Genomic DNA, 27,175 nt, shown 5'->3' with positions numbered 1-27,175 from the left:
GTACTTCATTGCCTGTAAAGCGCTTTGCGACATCCTGAGATCGTGAAAGGCGCTATATAAATGCAAGTTGATTCTTTTTAAAATCGATCATTCATTCTAATTAGCTGTTCGATCATCAAGGAGCTCTCAGGTCGTCAGAAGACCATCTCCGTGAGGAGAAAAATGCAGGACTTTAATACTCAGATGGCTGTGTTCCCAAGGAACATTCAAATGCTCCAGGATAATTTATATAAGTTGCATCCTGTCACTGGGAGGCAGTCAACCCCTGTGTTAAGACTATATTGACAAGTTAGTGTCATTCCGTAATATTCCATTCTGCCACCAGGTGGAGGCAGCAGACTGAAAGTGTTTGAATAGTTGCGCTCGATGCTGGGCTGTTTAGTCCCAGACACGAGCCTCATTGAGACTGTCAGGCAAGCTTGGCACAAGCTCACGGGAACAGGAGGAGGCCATTTAGCCCTTCGAGCCTGTTCCTCCATTCATAGAATCATAAAAATTTACAGCACAGAAGGAGGCCATTTGGCCCATCATGTCCGTGCCGGCCGACAAAAAGCTATCCAGCCTAATCCCACTTTCCAGCTCTCGGTCCGTAGCCCTGTAGGTTACGGCGCTTCAAGCGCACGTCCAAGTACTTTTCAAATGTGGTGAGGGTTTCTGCCTCTACCACCCTTTCAGGCAGTGAGTTCCAGACCCCCACCACCCTCTGGGTGAAAACATTTCTCCTCAAATCCCCTCTAAACCTCCACCCAATTACTTTAAATCTATTCCCCCTGGTTATTGACCCCTATGCTAAGGGAAATAGGTCCTTCCTATCCACTCTATCTAGGCCCCTCATAATTTTATACAATAAGGTCCCTCCTCAGCCTCCTCTGTTCCAAAAAGATCATGGCTATCTGCGACCGAACTCCATATACCTGCCTTTGTCCCGTATCCCTCGATACCTTTTGTTAACAAAAATATATCCATCTCCGATTTAGAATTAACAATTGATCGAGCATCAGATGCCGTTTGTGGAAGAGAGTTCCAAGCCTCTACCACCCTTTGTGTGTAGAAGTGATCCCTAATTTCATTCCTGAAAGGCCTGGCTCTAATTTTTAGACTGACCCCTAGTCCTAGACTCCCCAATCAGTGGGAATAGTTTCTCTCTATCCACCCTCTCTGTTCCCTTTAATATCTAGCGCGGGGTTAGATACAGAGTAAAGCTCCCTCTACACTGTCCCATCACACACTCCCAGGGCAGGTACAGCATGGGTTAGATACAGAGTAAAGCTCCCTCTACACTGTCCCATCAAACACTCCCAGGGCAGGTACAGCACGGGGTTAGATACAGAGTAAAGCTCCCTCTACACTGTCCCATCAAACACTCCCAGGACAGGTACAGGGGGTTAGATACAGAGTAAAGCTCTCTCTACACTGTCCCATCAAACACTCCCAGGGCAGGTACAGCACGGGGTTAGATACAGAGTAAAGCTCTCTCTACACTGTCCCATCAAACACTCCCAGGGCAGGTACAGCACGGGGTTAGATACAGAGTAAAGCTCCCTTTACACTGTGCCATCAAACACTCCCAGGGCAGGTACAGCACGGGTTAGATACAGAGTAAAGCTCCCTCTACACTGTCCCATCAAACACTCCCAGGGCAGGTACAGCACGGGGTTAGATACAGAGTAAAGCTCCCTCTATACTGTCCCATCAAACACTCCCAGGGCAGGTACAGCATGGGGTTAGATACAGAGTAAAGCTCCCTCTACACTGTCCCATCAAACACTCCCAGGGCAGGTACAGCACGGGTTAGCTACAGAGTAAAGCTCCCTCTACACTGTCCCATCAAACACTCCCAGGGCAGGTACAGCACGGGGTTAGATACAGAGTAAAGCTCCCTCGACACTGTCCCATCAAACACTCCCAGGGCAGGTACAGCACGGGGTTAGATACAGAGTAAAGCTCCCTCTACATTGCTTCATTAAGCACACTTGGGTCATGCACAGCTTGGCTAGTTTTCTGTACTTGGCCCAACCTCAGAAGAGCAAGCCTACTATACCAGTGCGATCTTTTCCATTTCCTACACCCTCCTCCCTTGCGACACCCCTAGAGAGCTACTGAAAACTTAGTGCCAAGTTCAGCTGGACATTTTGGTGCCATGTACTCAAAAGTTGGGACTGCTCCAAACCCCTTGCTCATTGAACAACCGAAGTAGCATTCATCATGTAAAAAGGTCTAGACGAGGGGACTCTTGTAACCAGCAGAGAGACCCGACTCTCATCTTGCGTTGGATTCTAATCCACTGTGCCAACAGCTCCCCAAACGATGCCATTTAAAATCCTGTAGCCTGTACACTAAGGTTCGGGAAACATGTCCGAAGATGCGAGCTGTACGTAAAATGTCACGATTCTGAATAGCGAGGGTTGTTCATCTTTTTTTTTGATGTTTTGCCCTCCTCTCTCTCCAGGTGTTGTTGCGGCAATCGTTCCCTGGAACTTCCCCTTGATGTTGCTGACCTGGAAGATTTGTCCAGCTCTAGCTATGGGTAAGGTTTTGCCATTAACTCCACGTAAGGAGTACAAAATAAGATCTTCGCTCCTCAGGGGACCCAGTGAGCAACGTTAGCTGGCTGCGTCAATGGGTTGGATCGCATTGGGTTCAAGGCCACAGAGGGCATTTCCTGAGTAAACCGAAATCTGCAGAATGAAATGAGAAAAAAATCTGTCCATGGTGCTCATGAATTGTCAGCTTCACCCTCGCATAAAATATTCTGCATCTATGTCAAGCTAAAATCAAGCATAGGACCATAAGAAATAGGAGCAGGAGTAGGCCATACGGCCCCTCGAGCCTGCTCCACCATTCAATGGGATCATGGTTGATCTTTGACCTTAACTCCACTTTCCCGCCCGATCCCCATATCCCTTGTTTTCCTTACTGCCCAAAAATCTATCGATCTCAGTCTTGAATACACTCAATGACTCAGCATTCTCAGCACCGTGGGGTAGAGAATTCCAAAGATTTACAACCCTCTGAGTGAAGAAATTCCTCCGCATTCTCAATCCAAAATGGCTGCCCCCTTGCACCTTGGGCACCATTGGTCATCGACATACAAGAGAGACGTTCCAGCCTTGGGAGCGCTGCAGAGAGGAGCTGGCAGACTGATCGCTAATGCCAGAGGGCTGAATTATGAGAAAAGTCTGAAGAAACTTGCTCTATCTAGCCCTGAAAGGCGGTGACTAAGAGGGGATTAATAAATGGGCCAGAAAAGGTAAATCTGCAGCAGTACTTCAAGCTTTGTTATCTCAGGACTTGACTATTCCAACGCAATCCTGGCTGGCCTCCCATGTTCTACCGTCTGTAAACTTGAGGTCATCCAAAACTTGGCTGCCCTGTGTCCTAACTCACACCAAGTCCCGTTCACCCATCACCCCCTGTGCTCGCTGTCCCGTGTCCTAACTCGCACCAAGTCACGCTCACACATCACCCCCTGTGCTCGCTGCCCCGTGTCCTAACTCGCACCAAGTCCCGCTCACCCATCACCCCCTGTGCTCGCTGTCCCGTGTCCTAACTCGCACCGAGTCCCGATCACCCATCACCCCCTGTGCTCGCCGACCTACATTGGCTCCCGGTTAAGCAACGCCTCGATTTCAAAATTCTCCTCCTTGTTTTCAAATCCCTCCATGGCCTCGCCCCCTCCCTATCTCTGTAATCTCCTCCAGCCCCACAACCTCCCACCCTCAGAAATATGTGCGCAAATCCTCCCCTCTTGAGCATCCCTAATTATAATCGCTCAACCATTGGCGGCCGTGCGTTCAGCTGTCGGGACCCTAAGCTCTGGAATTCGATCAGTAAACGTCTCCACCTCTCTTTCCTCCTTTTAAGATGCACCTTGAAACCTACCTCTTTGTCCAAGCCTGCCCTAATATCTCCTTCTGTGACTCGGTGTCAAATTTTATTTTATAACGCTCCTGTGAAACGCCTTGAAACGTTTTACGATGTTAAAGGCGCTATATGCATACAAGTTGTTAAATCAAGATAGTTGGACAAGGGAGCAAATCATTCAACAACAGGACAAACTGGGACCTAGTATTACTGTTTGGGGCCTATACTCATTGGAGTTTAGAAGAATGAAAGGTGATCTTGTTGAAGTGTATAAGATTCTGAGGGGGCTTGACAAGATAGATGCAGAGAGGATATTTCCCCTCGTGGGGGAATCTCGAACTAGGGGGCAAAGTCTCAGAATAAGGAGTCATAGAAATATAGAAAATAGATGCAGGAGTAGGCCATTCGGCCCTTCGAGCCTGCACCACCGTTCAATATGATCATGGCTGATCATTCACCTCAGTACCCCTTTTCTGCTTTCTCTCCATACCCTTTGATCCCTTTAGCCGTAAAGGCCACATCTAACTCCCTCTTGAATATATCCAATGAACTGGCCTCAACAACTCTCTGCAGCAGGCAATTCCACAGGTTAACAACTCTCTGAGTGAAGAAGTTTCTCCTCATCTCAGTCCTAAATGGCTTACCCCTTATCCTTAGACTGTGTCCCCTAGTTCTGGACTTCCCCAACATCGGGAACATTCTTCCTGCATCTAACCTGTCCAGTCCTGTCAGAATTTTATATGTTTCTATGAGATCCCCTCTCATCCTTCTAAACTCCAGTGAATACAGGCCCAGTTGATCCAATCTCTCCTCATATGTCAGTCCTGCCATCCCCGGAATCAGTCTGGTGAACCTTCGCTGCACTCCCTCAGATTAGGAGACCAAAACTGAACACAATATTCCAGGTGAGGCCTCACTAAGGCCCCTGTACAACTGCAGTAAGATACTCAAATCCCCTCGCTATAAAGGCCAACATACCATTTGCCTTCACCGCCTGCTGTACCTGCATGCCAACTTTCAATGACTGATGCACCATGACACCCAGATCTCGTTGCACCACCCCCTTTCCTAATCTGCCATTCAGATAATATTCTGTCTTCGTGTTTTTGCCCCCAAAGTGGATAATCACACATTTATCCACATTATACTGCATCTGCCATGCATTTGCCCACTCACCTAACCTGTCCAAGTCACCCTGCAGCCTCTTAGCGTCCTCCTCACTGCTCGCACTGCCACCCAGCTTCGTGTCATCTGCAAACTTGGAGATATTACATTTAAATTGGAGATGAGGAAGAATTTCTTCTGAAGATCGTGAGTCTTTTGGAATTCTCTACCCCAGAGGCTGGGTCATTGAATATATTTAAGGTGGAGATACATGGATTTTTGAGAGATAAGGGATTCAAGGGTTATGGGGAGCGGGATGGGAAGTTGAGTTGAGGTCAAGATCAGATTAGCCGTGATCTTGTTGAATGGTGGAGCAGGCTCGAGGGGCCGAATGGCCTACTCCTGCTCCTATTTCTTATATATCATTCAGGAAAAGCCACCGATTTAATTCAGACCAGAGCTGTCTTTGGGCCTGTAGCAGACTGTAAGGGTGCTACCTGATTGTGTTGTAAATCCCAGACTGATTAGGTGGTTTTGAAGCCTCTTGGCCTAATCGTTGTTTGTAGTTCAAAGGGAGATTACTAACTGAAATTTATGTTCCGTGAGGTCTATAAACCGATCAGCAACTTATCTTGATTATCCGTTTATGGTGTTCAGGATAACAATCAGTGAAGGTGTTGAATCCCGACGATGCATTTTTAATTGTGTGAAACAGCTTCCTTTCTACAGTGCCAAGGGAGTTGAAATGACCGCTAGACTTGCTCAATGTCAGGGCCAATGTGTTCAATGATGAGATACAGATGCCTCCTTTGTTAGACAGTGCAATCCCCAATTTTGTACCATGGCCACGAATGAAGCTCACGGACGCTAAAGGTTGCAGGAGGCCTAAAGCTAGCTGCAGGCTGTATAATATGCACGCGCTAGCAAACCACTTTGTATCTCGGATTCAATCATGTAGCAATTTCCTGTTGAATTGAGCCCACCGCCAGCATTTCTGCAGTGCCATCACTTCGAGGCTCTCGGGCCACTCTCAGAATGGTTTGAATAAAACCTTGCACCTTTTGGAAATTCAGACTGCTACATACTAAAAACCTGGCGTTATATAGCACCTTTAATAGGGCTGTAGTAATAACCGCCCTCCTATATGGCTCACAGACATGGACCATGTACAGTAGACACCTCAAGTTGCTGGAGAAATATCACCAACGATGTCTCCGCAAGATCCTGCAAATCCCCTGGGAGGGAAATCCCCTGGGAGGACAGGCGCACCAACATCAGCGTCCTCATTCAGGCTAACATCCCCAGCACTGAAGCACTGACCACACTCGATCAGCTCCGCTGGGCAGGCCACACTGTCCGCATGCCAGACACGAGGCTCCCAAAGCAAGTGCTCTACTCGGAGCTCCTTCATGGCAAACGAGCCAAAGGTGGGCAGCGGAAACGCTACAAGGACACCCTCAAAGCCTGCCTGATAAAGTGCAACATCCGCAGTGACACCTGGGAGTCCCTGGCCATAGACCGCCCTAAGTGGAGGAAGTGCATCCGGGAGGGCGCTGAGCACCTCGAGTCTCAGCACTGAGAGCACGCAGAAAGCAAGCGCAGGCAGCGGAAGGAGCGTGCGGCAAACCAGTCCCACCCACTCCTTCCCTCAACGACTATCTGTCCCACCTGTGACAGAGTCTGTGGCTCTCGTATTGGACTGTTCAGCCACCAAAGAACTCACTTCAGGAGTGGAAGCAAGTCTTCCTCGATTCCGAGGGACCGCCTATGATGATGATTAATGTAGTAACTCCCCCCCCCCCCCCCAAAAGGTGGTTCACTGAAGCGTTAATCGGAGCCACATAAGGAATTATTAGGACGGGTGACCAAAAGCTTGGTCAGAGGAAGATTTTAAGCAGCTTTTTAATGGAGGAGGGAGAGGCGGAGAGGTTTAAGGAGGGAATTTCAGGGCATTGACAGCCGAAGGCAATGGTGGGGCGAAAGAAATCGAAGATGCACAAGAGGCCAGAATTGAAGGACTTCAGAGGGTTGTTGGGCTGGAGGTGGATATTGAGAGAAAGAGGGTCGCCGAAGGGGCAAATTTTCAGTTGGAGGCATTGCTGGACCGGGGTCCAATGAAGGTCAGTGAGCAGTTTTGGTGCAAGCTAGGATACCAGCAGCAGAGTTTTGGATGATCTGAAGTTGATGGAAGATGGGAGGCCGAGGAGCGGAGCACTGTAATAGTCGCGTCTGGAGGTAACAAAAGCATGGCTGAGCAGCTGGGGAGAGTTAACTCTTAGACTGCCGGCTAGCCCAGGCGAATATCAGTCTCCCTGGGCTAAAGAAATGCACGTTCGTTCTTTCAGTCAAAATCGCGAGGGGTCTGGACAGAGTAGATAGAGTGAAACTGTTCCCATAGGTGGAAGGGTCGAGAACCAGAGGACACAGATTTAAGGCGATTGGCAAAAGAACCAAAGGCGACATGAGGGGAAACTTTTTTACGCAGCGAGTGGTTAGGATCTGGAATGCACGGCCTGAGAGGGCGCAGGAGACAGACTCAATCGCCGCTTTCAAAAGGGAATTGGATTAAGTACCTGAGGGAAAAAAAAATTGCAGGGCTATGGGGAAAGGGCAGGGGGAGTGGGACTGGCTGAGGTGCTCTTGCAGAGAGCCGGCACGGGCTCGACGGGCCGAATGGCGGCCTCCTGTGCCTAAACCCTTCGATTAGCTAAACAATCTGAAGACTGACCTGGTTGCCTCATTAAGTGTCTGACTAATTTGATTGAATTTTTTGAGGTGGTAACAAGGAGGGGCGATGAGGGTAGTGTGTTTGATGTAGCCTACGTGGATTTTAGCGAGGCGTTTGACAAGATCCCACATGGCAGACTGGTCAAAAAAGTAAAGGCCCATGGGATCCAAGGAAAAGTGGCAAGTTGGATCCAAAATTGTCTTGAGTGGCAGGAAGCAACAAAAAAAAAAGCATTTGAAGTGCTATAATCTACAAGGCTACAGACCAAGAGCTGGAAGGTGGGATTAGGCTGGATAGCTCTTTTTCAGCCGGCACGGAAGCGATGGGCCGAATGGCCTCTTTCTGTGCTGTAAATTTCTATGATTCAGTCCAACCTGTCAGAAGAAGAACTGCAACAGATGAATAAATAATGTCCGTGGTATGGTAAAAGTTGAGGTACTAACCACGCAGTAACCCATGAACGATAGGTCTGCTGGTGCGTTAACGAAGTTCATAGAGAATTATTGCCTCTTTAAGTGCCCATCTCTAGTCTACAGTGTCGGCCTGTGGCTCAGTGGGCAGCTCTCTCGCCTCAGAAGGTTGTGGGTTCAAGTCCCACTCCGGGGACTTTGAGCACATAAATCCAGGCTGACACTCCCAGTGCAGTGCTGAGGGAGCGCCGCACTGTCGGAGATGCCGTCTTTCAGATGAGACGTTAAACCGAGGCCTCGTCTGATCTCCTCAGGTGGATGTAAAAGATCCCGTGGCACTATTTCGAAGAAGAGCAGGGGGAGTTATCCCCGGTGTCCTGGGGCAATATTTATCCCTCAATCAAAATCACAAAAACAGATGATCTGATCATTATCACATTGCTGTTTGTGGCAGCTTGCTGTGCGCAAATAGGCTGCCGCGTTTCCCACATTACAACAGTGACTACACTCCGAAAAGTACTTCATTGGCTGTAAAGCGCTTTGAGACGTCCGGTGTTCGTGAAAGGCGCTATAGAAATGCAAGTATTTTTTTTTGAACGCTCCCCTATTCTTATGAACCCCCAGGTAACACGGTGGTGTTGAAGCCAGCCACGTACACTCGGCTCACCGCCTTGCTGTTTGCCGAGATCTGTGCAGAGGCCGGCCTCCCACCCGGCGTGTTCAACGTGGTGACGGGAAACGGAGCCTTCGGCAGCAAGCTGGCAACTCACCAAGACGTGGACAAGGTTGCCTTCACCGGCTCCACTGCGGTACGGCATCGGATGAATTCTCGGAGCCGTTGCTCTTAAATCTGTTTGTATCTTTCCCTGTTTTAAGTTCCCGTGCTCTTTAAATCGCCCCCTCGCCCGTCCCTATTTTGAGCAGGGAGGTTACGCTGGAACCGTACAAAACGCTAGTTGGGCCACAACTAGATTACGGCACTTGAAAGTGCACATCCAGGTAATTTTTAAATGTGGTGAGGGTTTCTGCCTCTGACACCCTTTCAGGCAGTGAGTTCCAGACCCCCACCACCCACTGGGTGGAAACATTTCCCCTCAAATCCCCTCTAAACCTCCCCCCAATTACTTTAAATCTATGCCCCCTGGTTGTCGACCCCTTTGCTAAGGGAAATAGGTCCGTCCTATCCACTCTATCTAGGCCCCTCATAATTTTACACCTCAATAAGGTCTCCTCTCAGCCTCTGTTCCAAAGAAAACAAACTCAGCCTATCCAATCTTTCCTCATAGCTAAAATTCTCCACTCCTGGCAACATCCTGGTCAATCTCCTCTGTACCCTCTCTAGTGCAATCACATCTTTCCTGTAATGTGGTGACCAGAACTGCACGCAGTACCCTAGCTGTGGCCTAACCAGTGTTTTATTCGGTTCAAGCATAACCCCTCTGCTCTTGTATTCTATGCCTCTTTGTTGAGACATGATCCACAGGCCAGAAAATGAATTGCATGTTGAGAGCTGTACAGCTCTCTTCAGGCTGCAAGGAATACTTTGCAGTTACTCGCCAGCTGTGCCCGATGGGCAAATGGGTAGAGGTACTAATTGTGGTATTAAGCCATGCAGACCATTGTAAGAGTGCGACTGATAGAAACATAGAAAATAGGTACAGGAGTAGGCCATTCGGCCCTTCGAGCCTGCACCGCCATTCAATGAGTTCATGGCTGAACATGCAACTTCAGTACCCCATTCCTGCTTTCTCGCCATACCCCTTGATCTCCCTAGTAGTAAGGACTACATCCAACTCCTTTTTGAATATATTTAGAGAATTGGCCTCAACAACTTTCTGTGGCAGAGAATTCCACAGGTTCACCACTCTCTGGGTGAAGAAGTTTCTCCTCATCTTGGTCCTAAATGGCTTACCCCTTATCCTTAGACTGTGACCCCTGGTTCTGGACTTCCCCAACATTGGGAACATTCTTTCTGCATCTAACCTGTCTAAACCCGTCAGAATTTTAAACGTTTCTATGAGGTCCCCTCTCATTCTTCTGACTGTGCTGAATTTATGACATTAGCCGAACAAGCATTTGTTGCACTACATTTGGTCTCAGTGCCCATTGCATTAGGGAGGGGTTTGTTAACATAAGAGCATAAGAAATAGGAGCAGAAGCAGGCCATTCGGCCCCTCGAGCCTGCTCCACCATTCAGTAAGATCATGGCTGATCTGATCTTGGCCTCAACTCCACTTCCCTGCCCGCTCCCCAAAACCCTCGACTCCCTTATCGCCCAAAATAAGAAAAAAACCAAGATTCCTGACTCCTATCCAGTGATTCCTACTGGGAAGCGGCCATTGGTTGAGTACAGGATAGGCTTGCCTCCCACAGTTGAATGTCCTGCTGATCTCATTGTCTAGTCTGTCGCACGAGGAATGTGCTGGAGGATTGCCCGACTCGCGGGACTCGAGCCCGACCAAAATCACCAATGCCTTCAGAAAAGGCGGGGTAAAATTGTAAGAGCAAAATTACTCCGAGAGTATGAGCCCTCTGGAGGTGCGGACAAGAAGCTGGTCATAAGAACATAAGAAATAGGAGCAGGAGTAGGCCATACGGCCCCTAGAGCCTGCTCCGCCATTCAATAAGATCATGGCTGATCTGATCATGGACTCAGCTCCACTTCCCTGCCCGCTCCCCATTACCCCTTATCCATTATTTTTTAAGAAACTGTCTATTTCTGTCTTAAATTTATTCAATGTCCCAGCTTCCATAGCTCTCTGAGGCAGCGAATTCCACAGATTTACAACCCTCTGAGAGAAGAAATTTCTCCTCATCTCAGTTTTAAATGGGCAGCCCCTTATTCTAAGATCATGCCCTCTAGTTCTAGTCTCCCCCACCAGTGGAAACATCCTCTCTGCATCCACCTTGTCAAGCCCCCTCATAATCTTATACGTCTCGATAAGATCACCTCTCATTCTTCTGAATTCTAATGTAGAGGCCCAACCTACTCAACCTTTCCTCATACGTCAACCCCCTCATCCCCGGATTCAACCGAGTGAACTTCTCTGAACTGCCTCCAAAGCAAGTATATCCTTTCGTAAATATGGAAACCAAAACTGCACGCAGTATTCCAGGTGTGGCCTCACCAATACCTTATATAGCTATAGTAAGACTTCCCTGCTTTTATACTCCATCCCCTTTGCAATAAAGGCCAAGATACCATTGGCCTTCCTGATCACTTGCTGTACCTGCATATGTTTTAAAAAAGGAGGGAAAGAGAAAACAGAAATTATAGACCGGTTAGCCTGACATCGGTAGTGGGGAAAATGTTGGAATCAATTATTAAAGATGTAATAGCAGCGCATTTGGAAAGAAGTGACAGGATTGGTCCAAGTCAGCATGGATTTATGAAAGGGAAAATCATGCTTGACAAATCTTCTAGAATTATTTGAGCATGTAACTAGTAGAATGGACAAGGGAGAACCAGTGGATGTGGTGTATTTGGACTTTCAAAAGGCTTTTGACAAGGTCCTACGCAAGAGATTAGTGTGCAAAATTAAAGCACATCGTATTGGGGGTAATGTATTGACGTGGATAGAGAACTGGTTTGGAGACAGGAAACAAAGAGTAGGAATAAACGGGTCCTTTTCAGAATGGCAGGCAGTGACCAGTGGGGTGCCGCAGGGCTCAGTGCTGGGCCCCCAGCTATTTACAATATACATTAATGATTAGGATGAAGGAATTGAATGTAATATCTCCAAGTTTGCAGATGACACTAAGCAGGGTGGCAGTGTGTGCTGTGAGGAGCATTCTAAGAGGCTGCAGGGTGACTTGGACAGATTAGGTAAGTGGGCAAATGCATGGCAGATGCAGTATAATGTAGATAAATGTGAGGTTTCCACTTTGGTGGCAAAAACAGGAAGGCAGAATATTATCTGAATGGTGACAGATTAGGAAAAGAGAAGGTGCAACAAGACCTGGGTGTCATGGTACATCAGTCATTGAAAGTTGGCATGCAGGAACAGCAGGCGGTGAAGAAGGCAAATGGAATGTTTGCCTTCATAGCGAGAGGATTTGAGTATAGGAACAGGGAGGTCTTGTATAGGGCCTTAGTGAGGCCACACCTTGAATATTGTGTACAGTTTTAGTCTCCTAATCTGAGGGAGTGCAGTGAAGGTTCACCAGACTGATTCCGGGGATGGCAGGACTGACATATGAAGAAAGACTGGATCGACTAGGCTTATATTCACTGGAATTTAGAAGAATGAGAGGGGATCTCTCAAAAACATACAAAATTCTGATGGGATTGGACAGGTTAGATGCAGGAAGAATGTCCCCGATGTTGGGGAAGTCCAGAACCAGGGGTCACAGTCTGAGGATAAGGGGTAGGCCATTTAGGACCGAGATGAGGAGAAACTTCTTCACTCAGAGAATTGTGAACCTGTGGAATTCTCTACCACATAGTTGTTGAGGCCAGTTCGTTAGATATATTCAAAAGTGAGTTAGATGTGGCCCTTACGGCTAAAGGGAGCAAGGGATATGGAGAGAAAGCAGGAATGGGGTACTGAAGTTGCATGATCAGCCATGATCATATTGAATGGTGGTGCAGGCTCGATGGGCCGAATGGTCTGCTCCTGCACCTTGTTTCTATGCTTTTGTGTGTCAGTGGGAGAGGAGCTGCCATCAAACGCGGGCAAGCGGGAGATGGGTATTGAAGGGCAGAGATGGATAAACCTGCCGCTGTTTGCAGAAGTAGCCGGCTACTCTCTCTCAATCTCCCCAGGGGAATATTTCCATCCCCGTGCTCCCTGCTTCTCTGGGATGCTGGGGATGTTTCCTTTCGGATACGAGCAGATTTTGAGGGGGCCTAATTGACGTTTTGGAGGTGGATGATGGGAATTGAGAAAGTTGGTCTAGACAAATTGTCCCACGATGTGAAGGGTTAAGAATGAGGAAGTTGGGCGTAAGAAGGGAAATTGGGGGGGGGGACATTTTCAGCCAAAGGATGATTGATTCAGGGAATAAGTTACCAGGAAATGGCTGTGTGACATGGTACCAAGAGCAAGAATTTTGAGAGACGGGTGGTCCTGGTCTGTTGATTGGAGTAAGCGGGTGAAATGCTGATGTGACCTTTAGCCAACACTTGGTGTTCTCAAAGGGCAAAGTAGTTGGGATCGGTGTCCTTTTTCCTGATTGACGACTTCCTGTGTGATTCGAGTCTTAATAGCCGGGCTGCTGGTATAACCTGACCCTTTCACCGTGCTGCACAGGTGGGGCAACTCCTTCGCCGTTGTACAGCGGGCACCGGCAAGAAGCTATCGCTGGAACTCGGCGGGAAATCTCCTTTCATCGTCTTCGACACTGCGGATCTGGACAGCGCAGTGGAAGGCCTGGCGGATGCGATTTGGTTCAACCAAGGGCAGGTGAGGCTTGTGCCGGGAGTTTGGGTTGTGCGGCATGAACGCGCGACGCTTGCTGTAGGCAAACACCGAGACGTCAGACAGCACATACCCGAGTGGCTGTGCTGTTGGGAGCCCAGTTCAAACATTTGGGGCTAGAAATTTGGTGGGAGGGTTGCGAAGGCGCAAATGTCGGGCGGCCGATGAGTTTAGCGCTGGAATATTTTTTGGCGCCGGGAACAGCAAAATTCAGTGTTTGCGCCCTGACGGTGGAGCGGAGCGCAAAGGGAAACGTTCCACACCTCTCTTAGGGCGCTCGGCCAGGTGAGCAACTGAATATCCCGTTGCTAAAGAGCCGGCTTCAGTGAGCCCCAAGAGAGGCCTCCCTGCAACACACACACAATCGCAACACCAAAAATTTTCCCCATACATTACTCGCCCCAAATAAAGTTCAATCGCAAAAAAATAAAATATCACTCACGCTGACCTTGTGCAATCATTCCTTCCCGTAGCGCCCCGGGACAGCTCCGGACGGCAGCTTTCTCTGGCGGGGTTCACTAGGGGGCGCTACAGGTGCAGCGCAAACCAAATGTTGCCGCCGTGTCGATAGCGGGGGCGTTGCACACTGGCGCGCCGCTCCCGGGCGATACTCCTCAGCGCCGCAGGTACCAGCACACTGAATTTGCCGAGAGACCGCGAATGTCAGCGCTCGTGGCTGCAAACCCTTTAGCGCCCCCTGTAACACCCCTCGCTTTGGTGATAATGGACTTGAAAGGGTAGGGTTTCGAGCAAGGCTGTAACAGACTGTGGTGATGTTTCAAGGGGTCGGAACCAAGTATTGCACTCCTCGGTACCTCAGGTTCGGTCTGCTGAAAGGTGGAATCGTGTGATTATGTTTGATTAGGACAGGGTTGGGTTGAGCTGTGATGTCCGCATCCCATGGTTAAATAGCTTGCCCCACAACTGCCGAGGTTTGCATCTAAAGAATGACCAGTTGGGCAAGGTACGGGAGGGCTGCCATTTTCTTTCGGAGCAAGTGCCAGCGCACAAGATGGTGCCCTGGCTGAGAACAGTTAACCCAACACAGACTAGGAATCAAATCGGCAACTTTGTGCGCAGTATGGCTTTGTACGACACTGGGTGGAGGCATTAACTTCTCGGTAATGGGAGTTATGCTCGATTCTATGAAAGGAAATGGGGACCAAAAGAAAGACTTATTTTCAAATCCCTCCATGGCCCTCGCCCCTCCCTGTCTCTGTAACCTCCTCCAGCCCCACAACCCCCCAGAGATCTCTGCGCTCCTCTAATTCTGCCCACCTGAGCATCCCTGATTATAATCGCTCAACCATTGGTGGCTGTGCCTTCAGCTGCCTGGGCCCCAAGCTCTGGAATTCCCTCCCTAAACCTCTCTACCCCTCTATACTCCTTTAAGACGTTGCTTAAAACCGACCTCGTTGACCAAAGATGACTTGGACCATCTGCCCTAATCTCTCCTTATGTGGCTGGGTGTCAGATTTTGTCTGAGAACACTTCTGTACAGCACCTTGGGACTTTTTGCTCCATTAAAGGCGCTATATAAATACAAGTTATGAAAAAAAGGTTAAAAGTTTGAAGAGCGAACATCGACTCTGTACAATAGCCAGAATCTTAACGCCGTTACCAATCTGATATACCCACCCCAAAAATATTTGGTCTTTTAATTAGAGTAATGAACGGATATAAAACAAGACAGGGGTTCCAGAATATGACAGTAAAGTTCCGCAAACAGTAATGTGATAATGACCAGCTAATCTTGTTTTGGTGATGTTGATTGAGGGATAAATATTGGCCAGGACACCGGGGAGAACTCCCCTGCTCTTCTTCGAAATAGTGCCATGGGATCTTTTGCGACCTGAGAGCGCGAACGGGGCCTCGGTTCAATGTCTCACCTGAAAGACGGCACCTACGACAGTGCAGCGCTCCCTCAGCACTGCCCCTCTGACAGTGCAGCGCTCCCTCAGCACTGCACTGGGAGTGTCAGCCTAGATTTTTGTGCTCAACTCTCTGGAGTGGGATTGGAACCTACAACATTCGGACTCAGGCGACAGTCCAGCCCATTGAGCCACTGGCTGAGTCTTCTATAATCATGTGTTTATAATCACAGATACTCATGGGCAGGTATCTGATGGTAGAAATTCCTCTTACTTTTGACACAACCTTTCACAAGGATGGCTGGTGCTGCAAATGGAAGTGTCTCTCTCCTGAGGTTGGGGAGAGCGGGGATTAAGGCACATGGTTGGAGTTGAGCGAAGAGGGAGCTTTATTCTGCATCGAATAATCCCATGCCTGATCAGGAGAGGGCTGAAAATGGAAAGTGTTCAATCCCTCCGGGTTGGTATCCCTTACCTCATTCTCCCAGAATATTAAGGGAATCAAGGGATATGAGGATAGTGCAGGAAAATGTTGAGGTATAAGATCAGCCATGATGTTGAATAGCGGAGCAGGCTCGAGAGGCCGACTGGCCTACTCCTGCTCCTATTTCTTATGTTCTTTGTTACAAAACAGCCCCTTTTTTTTCTCTCTCCCACGGCAGCTGGTGATGATTCCCCCATTCACACCCCATCTAGACTCATCTTTTGTTTCCTAACTTGTGCCGTTACCATCTCATTTTTGCCCATCATCCCTTGTGTCTCTCTAATCTCTCCTGCCGTCCACTCTATCACCGACCTTCCCTTTTGTTCTTCCCTCCCCTCCCCCTTTCACTGCCCCCTGCACTTCCTTAAGAATCGGTTACATCTCGAACTTTTCCAGTGCTAACGAAGGGTCACAGCCCCGAAACGTTATCTCTGTTCCCCTCTCCCACAGATGCTGCCTGATGTAGAAACATAGAAAATAAGTGCAGGAGCAGGCCATTCGGCCCTTCGAGCCTGCACCGCCATTCAATATGATTATGGCTGATCATGCAACTTCAGTACCCCATTCCTGCTTTCTCTCCATACCCCTTGATCCCTTTAGCCATAAGGGCCACATCTAACTCCCTTTTGAATATATCTAACGAACTGGCCTCAACAACTTTCTGTGGCAGAGAATTCCACAGGTTCACAATTCTCTGAGTGAAGAAGTTTCTCCTCATCTCGGTCCTAAATGGCTTACCCCTTATCCTTAGACTGTGTTCCCTGGATCTGGACTTCCCCAACATCGGGAACATTCTTCCTGCATCTAACCTGTCCAGTCTCGTCAGAATTTTATATGTTTCTACGAGATCCCCTCTCATTCTTCTAACCCGCTGAGATTTCCAGCATTTGCTGCTTTTCTTTCAGTTATCCAGCAGCACCCGCAGTGTTTTTGCTTCTGTCTGGTGTTCTAATTGACGCTGTTGCCCTGTTGTAGGTGTGCAGTGCGGGCTCCCGGCTCCTGATGCAGGAGTCCATTGCTCCTGACCTGATTGACCGGCTGAAGAAGCGGATGCAATGCCTGCGGGTGGGCGACGGCCTGGACAAGTGCATCGACATGGGCGCACTGGTGGATGAATCGCAGAAGAAGACGATCACGGAGTACGTCGAGCAGGCCAGGAGCGAAGGAGCAGAGGTAAGAGGCCCAATAGCCACATTTGCCTTCAGTACTGTTCAACAAGTGTAGCTTCTCTTCCTGTAAGCTGCCACTTCCTGAGCCAGCTCCTATGTTTGCAGGAAGGTGTCATTTCTGCGCATGTCTTGGTGCTAACTGGTAACTTAAGGGCGAATATCTATTTAAAATGTATTTACTGGGAAATCGCAGAAAAATTACGACACAGGAGGGGGCCGTTTGATCCATTGTGTCCGTGCCGGTAGAAAAAGAGCTATCCGGCTTAATCCCACCTTCCCACACTTGTTCCGTAGCCCTGTAGGTTACGGCACTTCAAGTGCACATCCAAGTACTTTTTAAATGTGGTGAGGGTTTCAGCCTTTACCATCCTTTCAGGCCCCCACCCTCCATCATCATCATCATCATCATAGGCAGTCCCTCAGAATCGAGGCAGACTTGCTTCCACTCTTGAAGTGAGTTCTTTGGTGACTGAACAGTCCAATATGAGAGCCACAGTTCCTGTCACAGGTGCGACAGACCTTCGTCGAGGGAAGGGATGGGTGGGACTGGTTTGCCACATGCTCCTTCCGCTGCCTGCGCCCGACCTCTTCACGCTCTCGGCGTTGAGACTCGAGGTGTTCAGCGCCCTCCCAGATGCACTTTCTCCACCTCGGGCGGTCTTCAGCCAGGGTCTCCCAGGTGTCAGTGGTGATGTCGCACTTTACTAGGGAGGCTTTGAGGGTGTCCTTGTAACGTTTCCGCTGCCCACCTTTGGCTCGTTTGCCATGAAGGAGCTCCGCATAAAGCATTTGCTTAGGGAGTCTCGTGTTTGGCATGCGAGCTAAGTGACCTGCCCAGCAAAGCTGATCGAGTGTGGTCAGTGCTTCAATACTGGGGATGTTAGCCTGTCCTCCCAGGGGATTTGCCAGGATCTTGCGGAGACGTCGTTGGTGATATATCTCCAGCGACTTGAGGTGTCTTCTGTATGTCGTTCATGCCTCTGATCCATACAGGAGGGCGGGTATTACTCCAGCCCTGTAGACCATGAGCTTGGTGGTAGATTTGAGGGCCTGGTCTTCGAATACACTTTTCTCAGGCTGCACTGGAGGCAATGCTGAATCTCTGCATCAATGTCTGCTCTTGTTGATAAGAGGCTCCCGAGATATGGGAAATGGTCCACGTTGTCGAGGGCCGCGCCATGAATCTTGATGACTGGGGGACAGTGCTGTGTGGCGAGGACAGGCTGGTGGAGGACCTTTGTGTTACAGATGTTAAGCGTAAGGCCCATGCTTTCATATGCCTCGGTGAATACATCGACTATATCCTGGAGTTCAGCCTCAATGTGCGCAGACGCAGGCGTCGTCCGCGTACTGTAGCTCAACGACAGAGGTTGGGGTGATCTTGGACCTGGCCTAGAGGCGGCGTTGGTTAAACAGCTTCCCACTGGTTCTGTAGTTTAGTTCCACTCCAGCGGGGAGCTTGTTGACTATGAGATGGATCATGGCAGCGAGGAAGATTGAGAAGAGTGTTGGAGCAATGATACAGCCCTGTTTGACCCCAGTCCAGATGTGGATTTGGTCTGTAATGGATCCGTTGGTAAGGATCGCAGCCTGCATGTTGTCGTGGAGCAGACAAAGGACGTTGACAAACTTTTCGGGGCATCCGAAACAGAGGAGGACACGCCATAGACCCTCACGGTTGACGGTGCCTTTGTAAGATCGAAAAAGGCCATGTACAAGGGCTGGCGGTGCTCCCTGCAGCTTTCGCGCTGCAAAGATCATGTCCATTGTGTCCCGTAGGGGACGAAATCTGCAGTGTGACTCCGGGAGGAGCTCCTCGGCCACAGGGAGAACTCTAGCGACAACTTTCCCAGTGGCTGATAGCAGGGAGATTGCCCTGTAGTTGCCGCAGTCGGACTTGTCCCCTTTTTTTAAAGATGGTCACGATCACTGCATCTCTGAGATCTCACGGCATGCTCGCCTCCCTCCAGATGAGAGAGATTAGTTCATGTATCAGTGCCTCTCCACCATACTTAATGCCTCAGCAGGGATTCCATCTGCACCCGTAGCCTTGTTGTTTTAAAGCTGTCCTATGGCTTTGCCTACCTCATGGGGTTTCACTGAGCTGGTGGCGGGTCGCATGCTGTGGGATGGAGTTGAGAACACGAGAGTCAAAGGCAGAGTCTCAATTGAGGAGGTCTTCGAAGTGCTCCTTCCAGCGGGCCCTGACAGCCTCTGTGTCCTTGATGAGTGTTTCCCCATTCTTGGCCAGGAGTGGGGTGGGGTCTTGGGAGTTTGGACTGTCGACGGCCTTGACTGCAATGAAGAATCCTCGCAACTTTTAAACAACCTCAGTAACTTTTTAAACTATTTGGAAATTCTTTTAAACTCTTAAACTTTTAAATAACCTTGAAAACTCTGGAAGAAACTTCTTAAAACATCCCTCGGGACCCCAGCAGACCGCTGACCCTCTCAATGCCTGCCCCCCAACTAAGCCTCGGGCCACCTACCATCAATGGCGCTATTCGGCACCGAGCTTGTGGCCGGCACCGAGCTTGTGGCCAACACCTCGCCGTAGGCAAGTAGGCTTATCCAGCTGTGCCTGGGCTCCAGTTGTCTTGGATCCCCCTTGCCACTGGACCAAGACCCCTCTCTCGGCTAAGCCCGTTGCCGGTGTGCAGCGGCCACCCCACGTTAAAAGAACTCGCGCACAGGCATCTTCCACTTCATCAGTATGAAGTTTGGGACCAGGAACGTCAGGACCCTCATGGACAATTCCAACAGCAACAGGCCGGAACGCCGCACCGCCATAGTTGCCCGGGAACTCGGACGTTTTGACATCGACATCGCCGCCCTAAGCGAGACCCGGCGGGCAGAAGAAGCCCAGCTCAAGGAACAAGGTGGAGGTTACACCTTTTTTCTGGAAAGAAAAACCGGAGAAAGAATGCCGCCTCCATGGAGTCGGCTTCACCATCAAAAATGAGCTGGTTGATCGCCTCAAAGACTCCCCCTGCGGGGTTAACGAACGCCTCATGACTCTTCGTCTTACCCTATCCCGGAACCAATGCGCCACAGTCATCAGTGCGTATGCCCCAACTCTCGATGCAACGGATGAGGCTAAAGAGGGTTTTTATTCCAACCTTGAGACATCCCTGTCCCGCATCCCCATGGTCGACAAACTGACCCTCCTAGGTGACTTTAATGCCAGGGTCGGCAAAGATACACCCCTCTGGGGAGGCGTGATTGGCAGAGAGGGGGGTTGGGGAAAGCCAACTCCCGCGGTACCCTACTCCTGACAAAATGTCTAGAACACGAACTCCTCATCACCAACACCCTGTTCTGCCAGAGGGACAAATACAAGGCATTGTGGCAACACCCTCGCTCCAAACACTGGCACCTGCTGGACTATGTTATCGTCCGAGCGAGGGATCGCAACGATGTGTGCATCACCCGCTCCATGAGCTGACGACTGCTGGACGGACCACCGTCTAATCCGATCCATCATCAATATTAACATAGCCCCAAAGCAGAGGGGACAGCAAAGGCAGTGCCGCAAAAAAGTTAATGCCGGGCATTTAAAGACCCAGCTAAGAGAGCCCTAAACTACCAGCGCCTCACAGCTAATCTGGCGTGCCTTGATGACCCTGAGATGTTGAATGCCCACAGTGGTTGGTCTTTAGTGGCAATTTATGGTTAGTGACAGATAATCCCAACACACTGCCTCCTCCCTGCTCCTGACTACATTGGGATCAAGGCGTACCGCACCATCTCCTGAATGAGTTCACGTATCTCCTTTCAATGGCGTCAGAAGTGGAATCCCTTACATCCCTCAATCATTCCTTGCTCCTATAATCGTTTGTGCGTTTTTTTTCCCATTGAAAAGCCGGCAAGAGGCCTGCACGGGACCTCCAGACTGCCGCACGGCACCGCAGCTTAATGGGAACGTTGGTCACGTATCGTGATCAGGTGTGCTTTTATTACCCCTCGCTCTCCTAGCCCAAGGGTGCTGGCCAATTGTGATGGTCTTACTGAGATGGAGGAGATCACCCAATTCAGCACAGACCAGGGATTGCAGCAGATACCTTGGTCTGTTCGGCTCAACTGCTCATTGCCTAAAGATATAAATGCAAGCCTTTCTTTCTCTTCTTTCTCTCTTTTTCTCTCGCTCGTGCTCGCTCTCTTTTCTCGCTCGCTCTCTTTTCTCGCTCGCTCGCAGATTTGTGGTTCACCCTTTGCTGAATTTTTGGGAAGCTTTAAAGATGAGAGTTTTCACCTCTTTCTTTCTCCCTGTCCCCCTCTCTCTCATTGCAGGTGTACCAGGTGTCTGAAGGAATACCCCAGAAAGGTCTGTTCTACCCACCCACTCTCATCACAAACGTGAACACCGTCTCCCGTGTTGTCCGCGAAGAGGTAATTGGAATCTTCCTCAAAGAGTGGATTTTATTTTCTCGTGCAGCAAATAATTTAACGGTTGTAACCGAGGTTTTGTGTAATTTTATTGTGGGGTTGCACGGCCCATTGAAAATACCGTCCGTTTGCATTTTGTCCATTGACAGGCCGGCTGTGTGGGACCCCTGGAGCACGACCACGCAGCTTAAAGGGAGTTTAACTAAGGAAGTCTTGCTACAACTGTACAGGGCCCTGGTGAGACCACACCTGGCGCACTGTGCACAGTTTGGGTCTCCTGATCTAAGAAAGAACATACTTGCCTTGGAGGCGGTGCAACGAAAGTTCACTCGATTGATTCCTGGGACGAGAGGGCTGTCCTATGAATAAACATGAGCAGTTAACGATGAATCCTGGAGGACTGTGGTGTAACGAGGAGAGAGAGAGAGAGAGAGAGAGAGAGAGAGGAGTCGGTTTATCAGCAGAAAGATAGAAAAGGCATTGCAAGTTCGGAATGTAATGGGTTCAAATAACCTCCGAGCACACAGCGATACATCGGCCATTTCTTTGCTCTCAACCAAGACGTTAGTCTTGCTTTTAGCCCTCGTCAGGAATAAACTTTGTTTCGGGGCAGCAGGTATCGTCAGTGTTGAGGCGCTCTGCTATCCCTGCATTTACTGAACCACTGCCCCTTCATTCTTTAGATTTTTGGACCTGTTTTGGTGGCCATGATGTTCCGCACTGCGAAGGAGGGTATTGCTCTTGCAAACAACTCACCGTACGGATTGGCGGGCAGCGTCTGGACTGAGAACCTGCCGCTGGCACTGGAGGTGGCCATGAGGTGGTGATATCTGTGTTTTGGGCAACGTGCCGCAGCTACCCTGCCTCTGCCCCCTTACTCTCCCTTTCTCGCTCCCACTTTTCCTTTTATACTCTCCTCTTCCCTCGAGTTCTCTCCTTCCTTTAACTTCTTCCTTTCTCTCCTCCCCCACCCGCTTCCCCCCCGTCGCCCCCTCTTCCCCCCCGTCGCCCCCTCTTCCCCCCCCGTCGCCCCCTCTCCCCCCCCGTCGCCCCCTCTCCCCCCCCGTCGCCCCCTCTCCCCCCCCGTCGCCCCCTCTCCCCCCCCGTCGCCCCCTCTCCCCCCCCGTCGCCCCCTCTCCCCCCCCGTCGCCCCCTCTCCCCCCCCGTCGCCCCCTCTTCCCCCCCGTCGCCCCCTCTTCCCCCCCGTCGCCCCCTCTTCCCCCCCGTCGCCCCCTCTTCCCCCCCGTCGCCCCCTCTTCCCCCCCGTCGCCCCCTCTTCCCCCCCGTCGCCCCCTCTTCCCCCCCGTCGCCCCCTCTTCCCCCCCCGTCGCCCCCTCTTCCCCCCCCCGTCGCCCCCTCTTCCCCCCCCGTCGCCCCCTCTTCCCCCCCCGTCGCCCCCTCTTCCCCCCCCGTCGCCCCCTCTTCCCCCCCGTCGCCCCCTCTTCCCCCCGTCGCCCCCTCTTCCCCCCCGTCGCCCCCTCTTCCCCCCCGTCGCCCCCTCTTCCCCCCCGTCGACCCCTCTTCCCCCCCGTCGACCCCTCTTCCCCCCCGTCGACCCCTCTTCCCCCCCGTCGCCCCCTCTTCCCCCCCGTCGCCCCCTCTTCCCCCCCGTCGCCCCCTCTTCCCCCCCGTCGCCCCCTCTTCCCCCCCGTCGCCCCCTCTTCCCCCCCGTCGCCCCCTCTTCCCCCCCGTCGCCCCCTCTTCCCCCCCGTCGCCCCCTCTTCCCCCCCGTCGCCCCCTCTTCCCCCCCGTCGCCCCCTCTTCCCCCCGTCGCCCCCTCTTCCCCCCCGTCGCCCCCTCTTCCCCCCCGTCGCCCCCTCTTCCCCCCCGTCGCCCCCTCTTCCCCCCCGTCGCCCCCTCTTCCCCCCCGTCGCCCCCTCTTCCCCCCCGTCGCCCCCTCTTCCCCCCCGTCGCCCCCTCTTCCCCCCCGTCGCCCCCTCTTCCCCCCCGTCGCCCCCTCTTCCCCCCCGTCGCCCCCTCTTCCCCCCCGTCGCCCCCTCTTCCCCCCCGTCGCCCCCTCTTCCCCCCCGTCGCCCCCTCTTCCCCCCCGTCGCCCCCTCTTCCCCCCCGTCGCCCCCTCTTCCCCCCCGTCGCCCCCTCTTCCCCCCCGTCGCCCCCTCTTCCCCCCGTCGCCCCCTCTTCCCCCCCGTCGCCCCCTCTTCCCCCCCGTCGCCCCCTCTTCCCCCCCGTCGCCCCCTCTCCCCCCCCGTCGCCCCCTCTCCCCCCCCGTCGCCCCCTCTCCCCCCCCGTCGCCCCCTCTCCCCCCCCGTCGCCCCCTCTCCCCCCCCGTCGCCCCCTCTCCCCCCGTCGCCCCCTCTCCCCCCCCGTCGCCCCCTCTCCCCCCCCGTCGCCCCCTCTCCCCCCCCGTCGCCCCCTCTCCCCCGTCGCCCCCCCCCGTCGCCCCCTCTCCCCCCCCGTCGCCCCCTCTCCCCCCCCGTCGCCCCCTCTCCCCCCCCCCGTCGCCCCCTCTCCCCCCCCGTCGCCCCCTCTCCCCCCCCGTCGCCCCCTCTCCCCCCCCGTCGCCCCCTCTCCCCCCCCCGTCGCCCCCTCTCCCCCCCCGTCGCCCCCTCTCCCCCCCCGTCGCCCCCTCTCCCCCCCCGTCGCCCCCTCTCCCCCCCCGTCGCCCCCTCTCCCCCCCCGTCGCCCCCTCTCCCCCCCCGTCGCCCCCTCTTCCCCCCGTCGCCCCCTCTTCCCCCCCGTCGCCCCCTCTTCCCCCCCGTCGCCCCCTCTTCCCCCCCGTCGCCCCCTCTTCCCCCCCGTCGCCCCCTCTTCCCCCCCGTCGCCCCCTCTTCCCCCCCGTCGCCCCCTCTTCCCCCCCCGTCGCCCCCTCTTCCCCCCCCGTCGCCCCCTCTTCCCCCCCCGTCGCCCCCTCTTCCCCCCCCGTCGCCCCCTCTTCCCCCCCCGTCGCCCCCTCTTCCCCCCCGTCGCCCCCTCTTCCCCCCCGTCGCCCCCTCTTCCCCCCCGTCGCCCCCTCTTCCCCCCCGTCGCCCCCTCTTCCCCCCCGTCGACCCCTCTTCCCCCCCGTCGACCCCTCTTCCCCCCCGTCGCCCCCTCTTCCCCCCCGTCGCCCCCTCTTCCCCCCCGTCGCCCCCTCTTCCCCCCCGTCGCCCCCTCTTCCCCCCCGTCGCCCCCTCTTCCCCCCCGTCGCCCCCTCTTCCCCCCCGTCGCCCCCTCTTCCCCCCCGTCGCCCCCTCTTCCCCCCCGTCGCCCCCTCTTCCCCCCCGTCGCCCCCTCTTCCCCCCCGTCGCCCCCTCTTCCCCCCCGTCGCCCCCTCTTCCCCCCCGTCGCCCCCTCTTCCCCCCCGTCGCCCCCTCTTCCCCCCCGTCGCCCCCTCTTCCCCCCCGTCGCCCCCTCTTCCCCCCCGTCGCCCCCTCTTCCCCCCCGTCGCCCCCTCTTCCCCCCCGTCGCCCCCTCTTCCCCCCCGTCGCCCCCTCTTCCCCCCCGTCGCCCCCTCTTCCCCCCCGTCGCCCCCTCTTCCCCCCCGTCGCCCCCTCTTCCCCCCCGTCGCCCCCTCTTCCCCCCCGTCGCCCCCTCTTCCCCCCGTCGCCCCCTCTTCCCCCCCGTCGCCCCCTCTTCCCCCCGTCGCCCCCTCTTCCCCCCGTCGCCCCCTCTTCCCCCCCGTCGCCCCCTCTTCCCCCCCGTCGCCCCCTCTTCCCCCCCGTCGCCCCCTCTCCCCCCCGTCGCCCCCTCTCCCCCCCCGTCGCCCCCTCTCCCCCCCCGTCGCCCCCTCTCCCCCCCCGTCGCCCCCTCTCCCCCCCGTCGCCCCCTCCCCCCCCCGTCGCCCCCTCTCCCCCCCCGTCGCCCCCTCTCCCCCCCCCCCGTCGCCCCCTCTCCCCCCCCGTCGCCCCCTCTCCCCCCCCCGTCGCCCCCTCTCCCCCCCCGTCGCCCCCTCTCCCCCCCCGTCGCCCCCTCTCCCCCCCGTCGCCCCCTCTCCCCCCCCGTCGCCCCCTCTCCCCCCCCGTCGCCCCCTCTCCCCCCCCGTCGCCCCCTCTCCCCCCCCGTCGCCCCCTCTCCCCCCCCGTCGCCCCCTCTCCCCCCCCGTCGCCCCCTCTCCCCCCCCCGTCGCCCCCTCTTCCCCCCCGTCGCCCCCTCTTCCCCCCCGTCGCCCCCTCTTCCCCCCCGTCGCCCCCTCTTCCCCCCCGTCGCCCCCTCTTCCCCCCCGTCGCCCCCTCTTCCCCCCCGTCGCCCCCTCTTCCCCCCCGTCGCCCCCTCTTCCCCCCCGTCGCCCCCTCTTCCCCCCCGTCGCCCCCTCTTCCCCCCCGTCGCCCCCTCTTCCCCCCCGTCGCCCCCTCTTCCCCCCCGTCGCCCCCTCTTCCCCCCCGTCGCCCCCTCTTCCCCCCCGTCGCCCCCTCTTCCCCCCCGTCGCCCCCTCTTCCCCCCCGTCGCCCCCTCTTCCCCCCCGTCGCCCCCTCTTCCCCCCCGTCGCCCCCTCTTCCCCCCCGTCGCCCCCTCTTCCCCCCCGTCGCCCCCTCTTCCCCCCCGTCGCCCCCTCTTCCCCCCCGTCGCCCCCTCTTCCCCCCCGTCGCCCCCTCTTCCCCCCCGTCGCCCCCTCTTCCCCCCCGTCGCCCCCTCTTCCCCCCCGTCGCCCCCTCTTCCCCCCCGTCGCCCCCTCTTCCCCCCCGTCGCCCCCTCTTCCCCCCCGTCGCCCCCTCTTCCCCCCCGTCGCCCCCTCTTCCCCCCCGTCGCCCCCTCTTCCCCCCCGTCGCCCCCTCTTCCCCCCGTCGCCCCCTCTTCCCCCCCGTCGCCCCCTCTTCCCCCCGTCGCCCCCTCTTCCCCCCCGTCGCCCCCTCTTCCCCCCCGTCGCCCCCTCTTCCCCCCCGTCGCCCCCTCTTCCCCCCCGTCGCCCCCTCTTCCCCCCCGTCGCCCCCTCTTCCCCCCCGTCGCCCCCTCTTCCCCCCCGTCGCCCCCTCTTCCCCCCCGTCGCCCCCTCTTCCCCCCCGTCGCCCCCTCTTCCCCCCCGTCGCCCCCTCTTCCCCCCCGTCGCCCCCTCTTCCCCCCCGTCGCCCCCTCTTCCCCCCCGTCGCCCCCTCTTCCCCCCCGTCGCCCCCTCTTCCCCCCCGTCGCCCCCTCTTCCCCCCCGTCGCCCCCTCTTCCCCCCCGTCGCCCCCTCTTCCCCCCCGTCGCCCCCTCTTCCCCCCCGTCGCCCCCTCTTCCCCCCCGTCGCCCCCTCTTCCCCCCCGTCGCCCCCTCTTCCCCCCCGTCGCCCCCTCTTCCCCCCCGTCGCCCCCTCTTCCCCCCCGTCGCCCCCTCTTCCCCCCCGTCGCCCCCTCTTCCCCCCCGTCGCCCCGTCGCCCCCTCTTCCCCCCCGTCGCCCCGTCGCCCCCTCTTCCCCCCCGTCGCCCCCTCTTCCCCCCCCGTCGCCCCCTCTTCCCCCCCCGTCGCCCCCTCTTCCCCCCCCGTCGCCCCCTCTTCCCCCCCCCCGTCGCCCCCTCTTCTTGTCTCCCATTCCCTTCATTCTCCTTATCTCCCCTTTGCTCCCTCTCACCCCTCCTTTTTCCCTTTCCTCTCCTTCCATCCATTTTCCCTTCCCTTTGTTTCCTTCTCTCCTCTCTCCTCTCTCCTCTCTCCTCTCTCCTCTCTTCTCGCTTCTCTCTTCTCTCTTCTCCGCACTCCTTTGTGATTTACAATGCTCCTGCTCAGTGCCGATATTTCTGATTTACTAATGGACAATCTCCTTAGTTTGAAGGCTGGTGCAGTCTGGGTGAACGGACACAACATGTTTGATGCTGCAGCCGGCTT

The 27,175-nt window shown here is 54.7% G+C and overlaps 1 protein-coding gene across 1 annotated transcript in view; it reads left to right on the top strand.

Annotated features, from left to right (window-relative positions):
- The window catches only part of aldh16a1 (aldehyde dehydrogenase 16 family, member A1), a 72,536-nt gene that overhangs the window by 13,209 nt on the left and 32,152 nt on the right, over positions 1 to 27,175 (top strand). The window contains exons 5-11 of the mRNA XM_070861786.1: positions 2,450 to 2,527; positions 8,731 to 8,915; positions 13,359 to 13,511; positions 16,857 to 17,054; positions 21,341 to 21,439; positions 22,120 to 22,256; positions 27,116 to 27,174. Coding sequence (XP_070717887.1) covers positions 2,450 to 2,527; positions 8,731 to 8,915; positions 13,359 to 13,511; positions 16,857 to 17,054; positions 21,341 to 21,439; positions 22,120 to 22,256; positions 27,116 to 27,174 — 909 coding nt within the window. The remainder of the gene's footprint in view (positions 1 to 2,449; positions 2,528 to 8,730; positions 8,916 to 13,358; positions 13,512 to 16,856; positions 17,055 to 21,340; positions 21,440 to 22,119; positions 22,257 to 27,115; position 27,175) is intronic.

This window comes from Pristiophorus japonicus, chromosome 19, assembly GCF_044704955.1.
Source record: "Pristiophorus japonicus isolate sPriJap1 chromosome 19, sPriJap1.hap1, whole genome shotgun sequence".
In the NCBI taxonomy this organism is placed as follows: domain Eukaryota; kingdom Metazoa; phylum Chordata; class Chondrichthyes; family Pristiophoridae; genus Pristiophorus; species Pristiophorus japonicus.
This window is presented reverse-complemented; position numbering and strand designations above follow the sequence as displayed.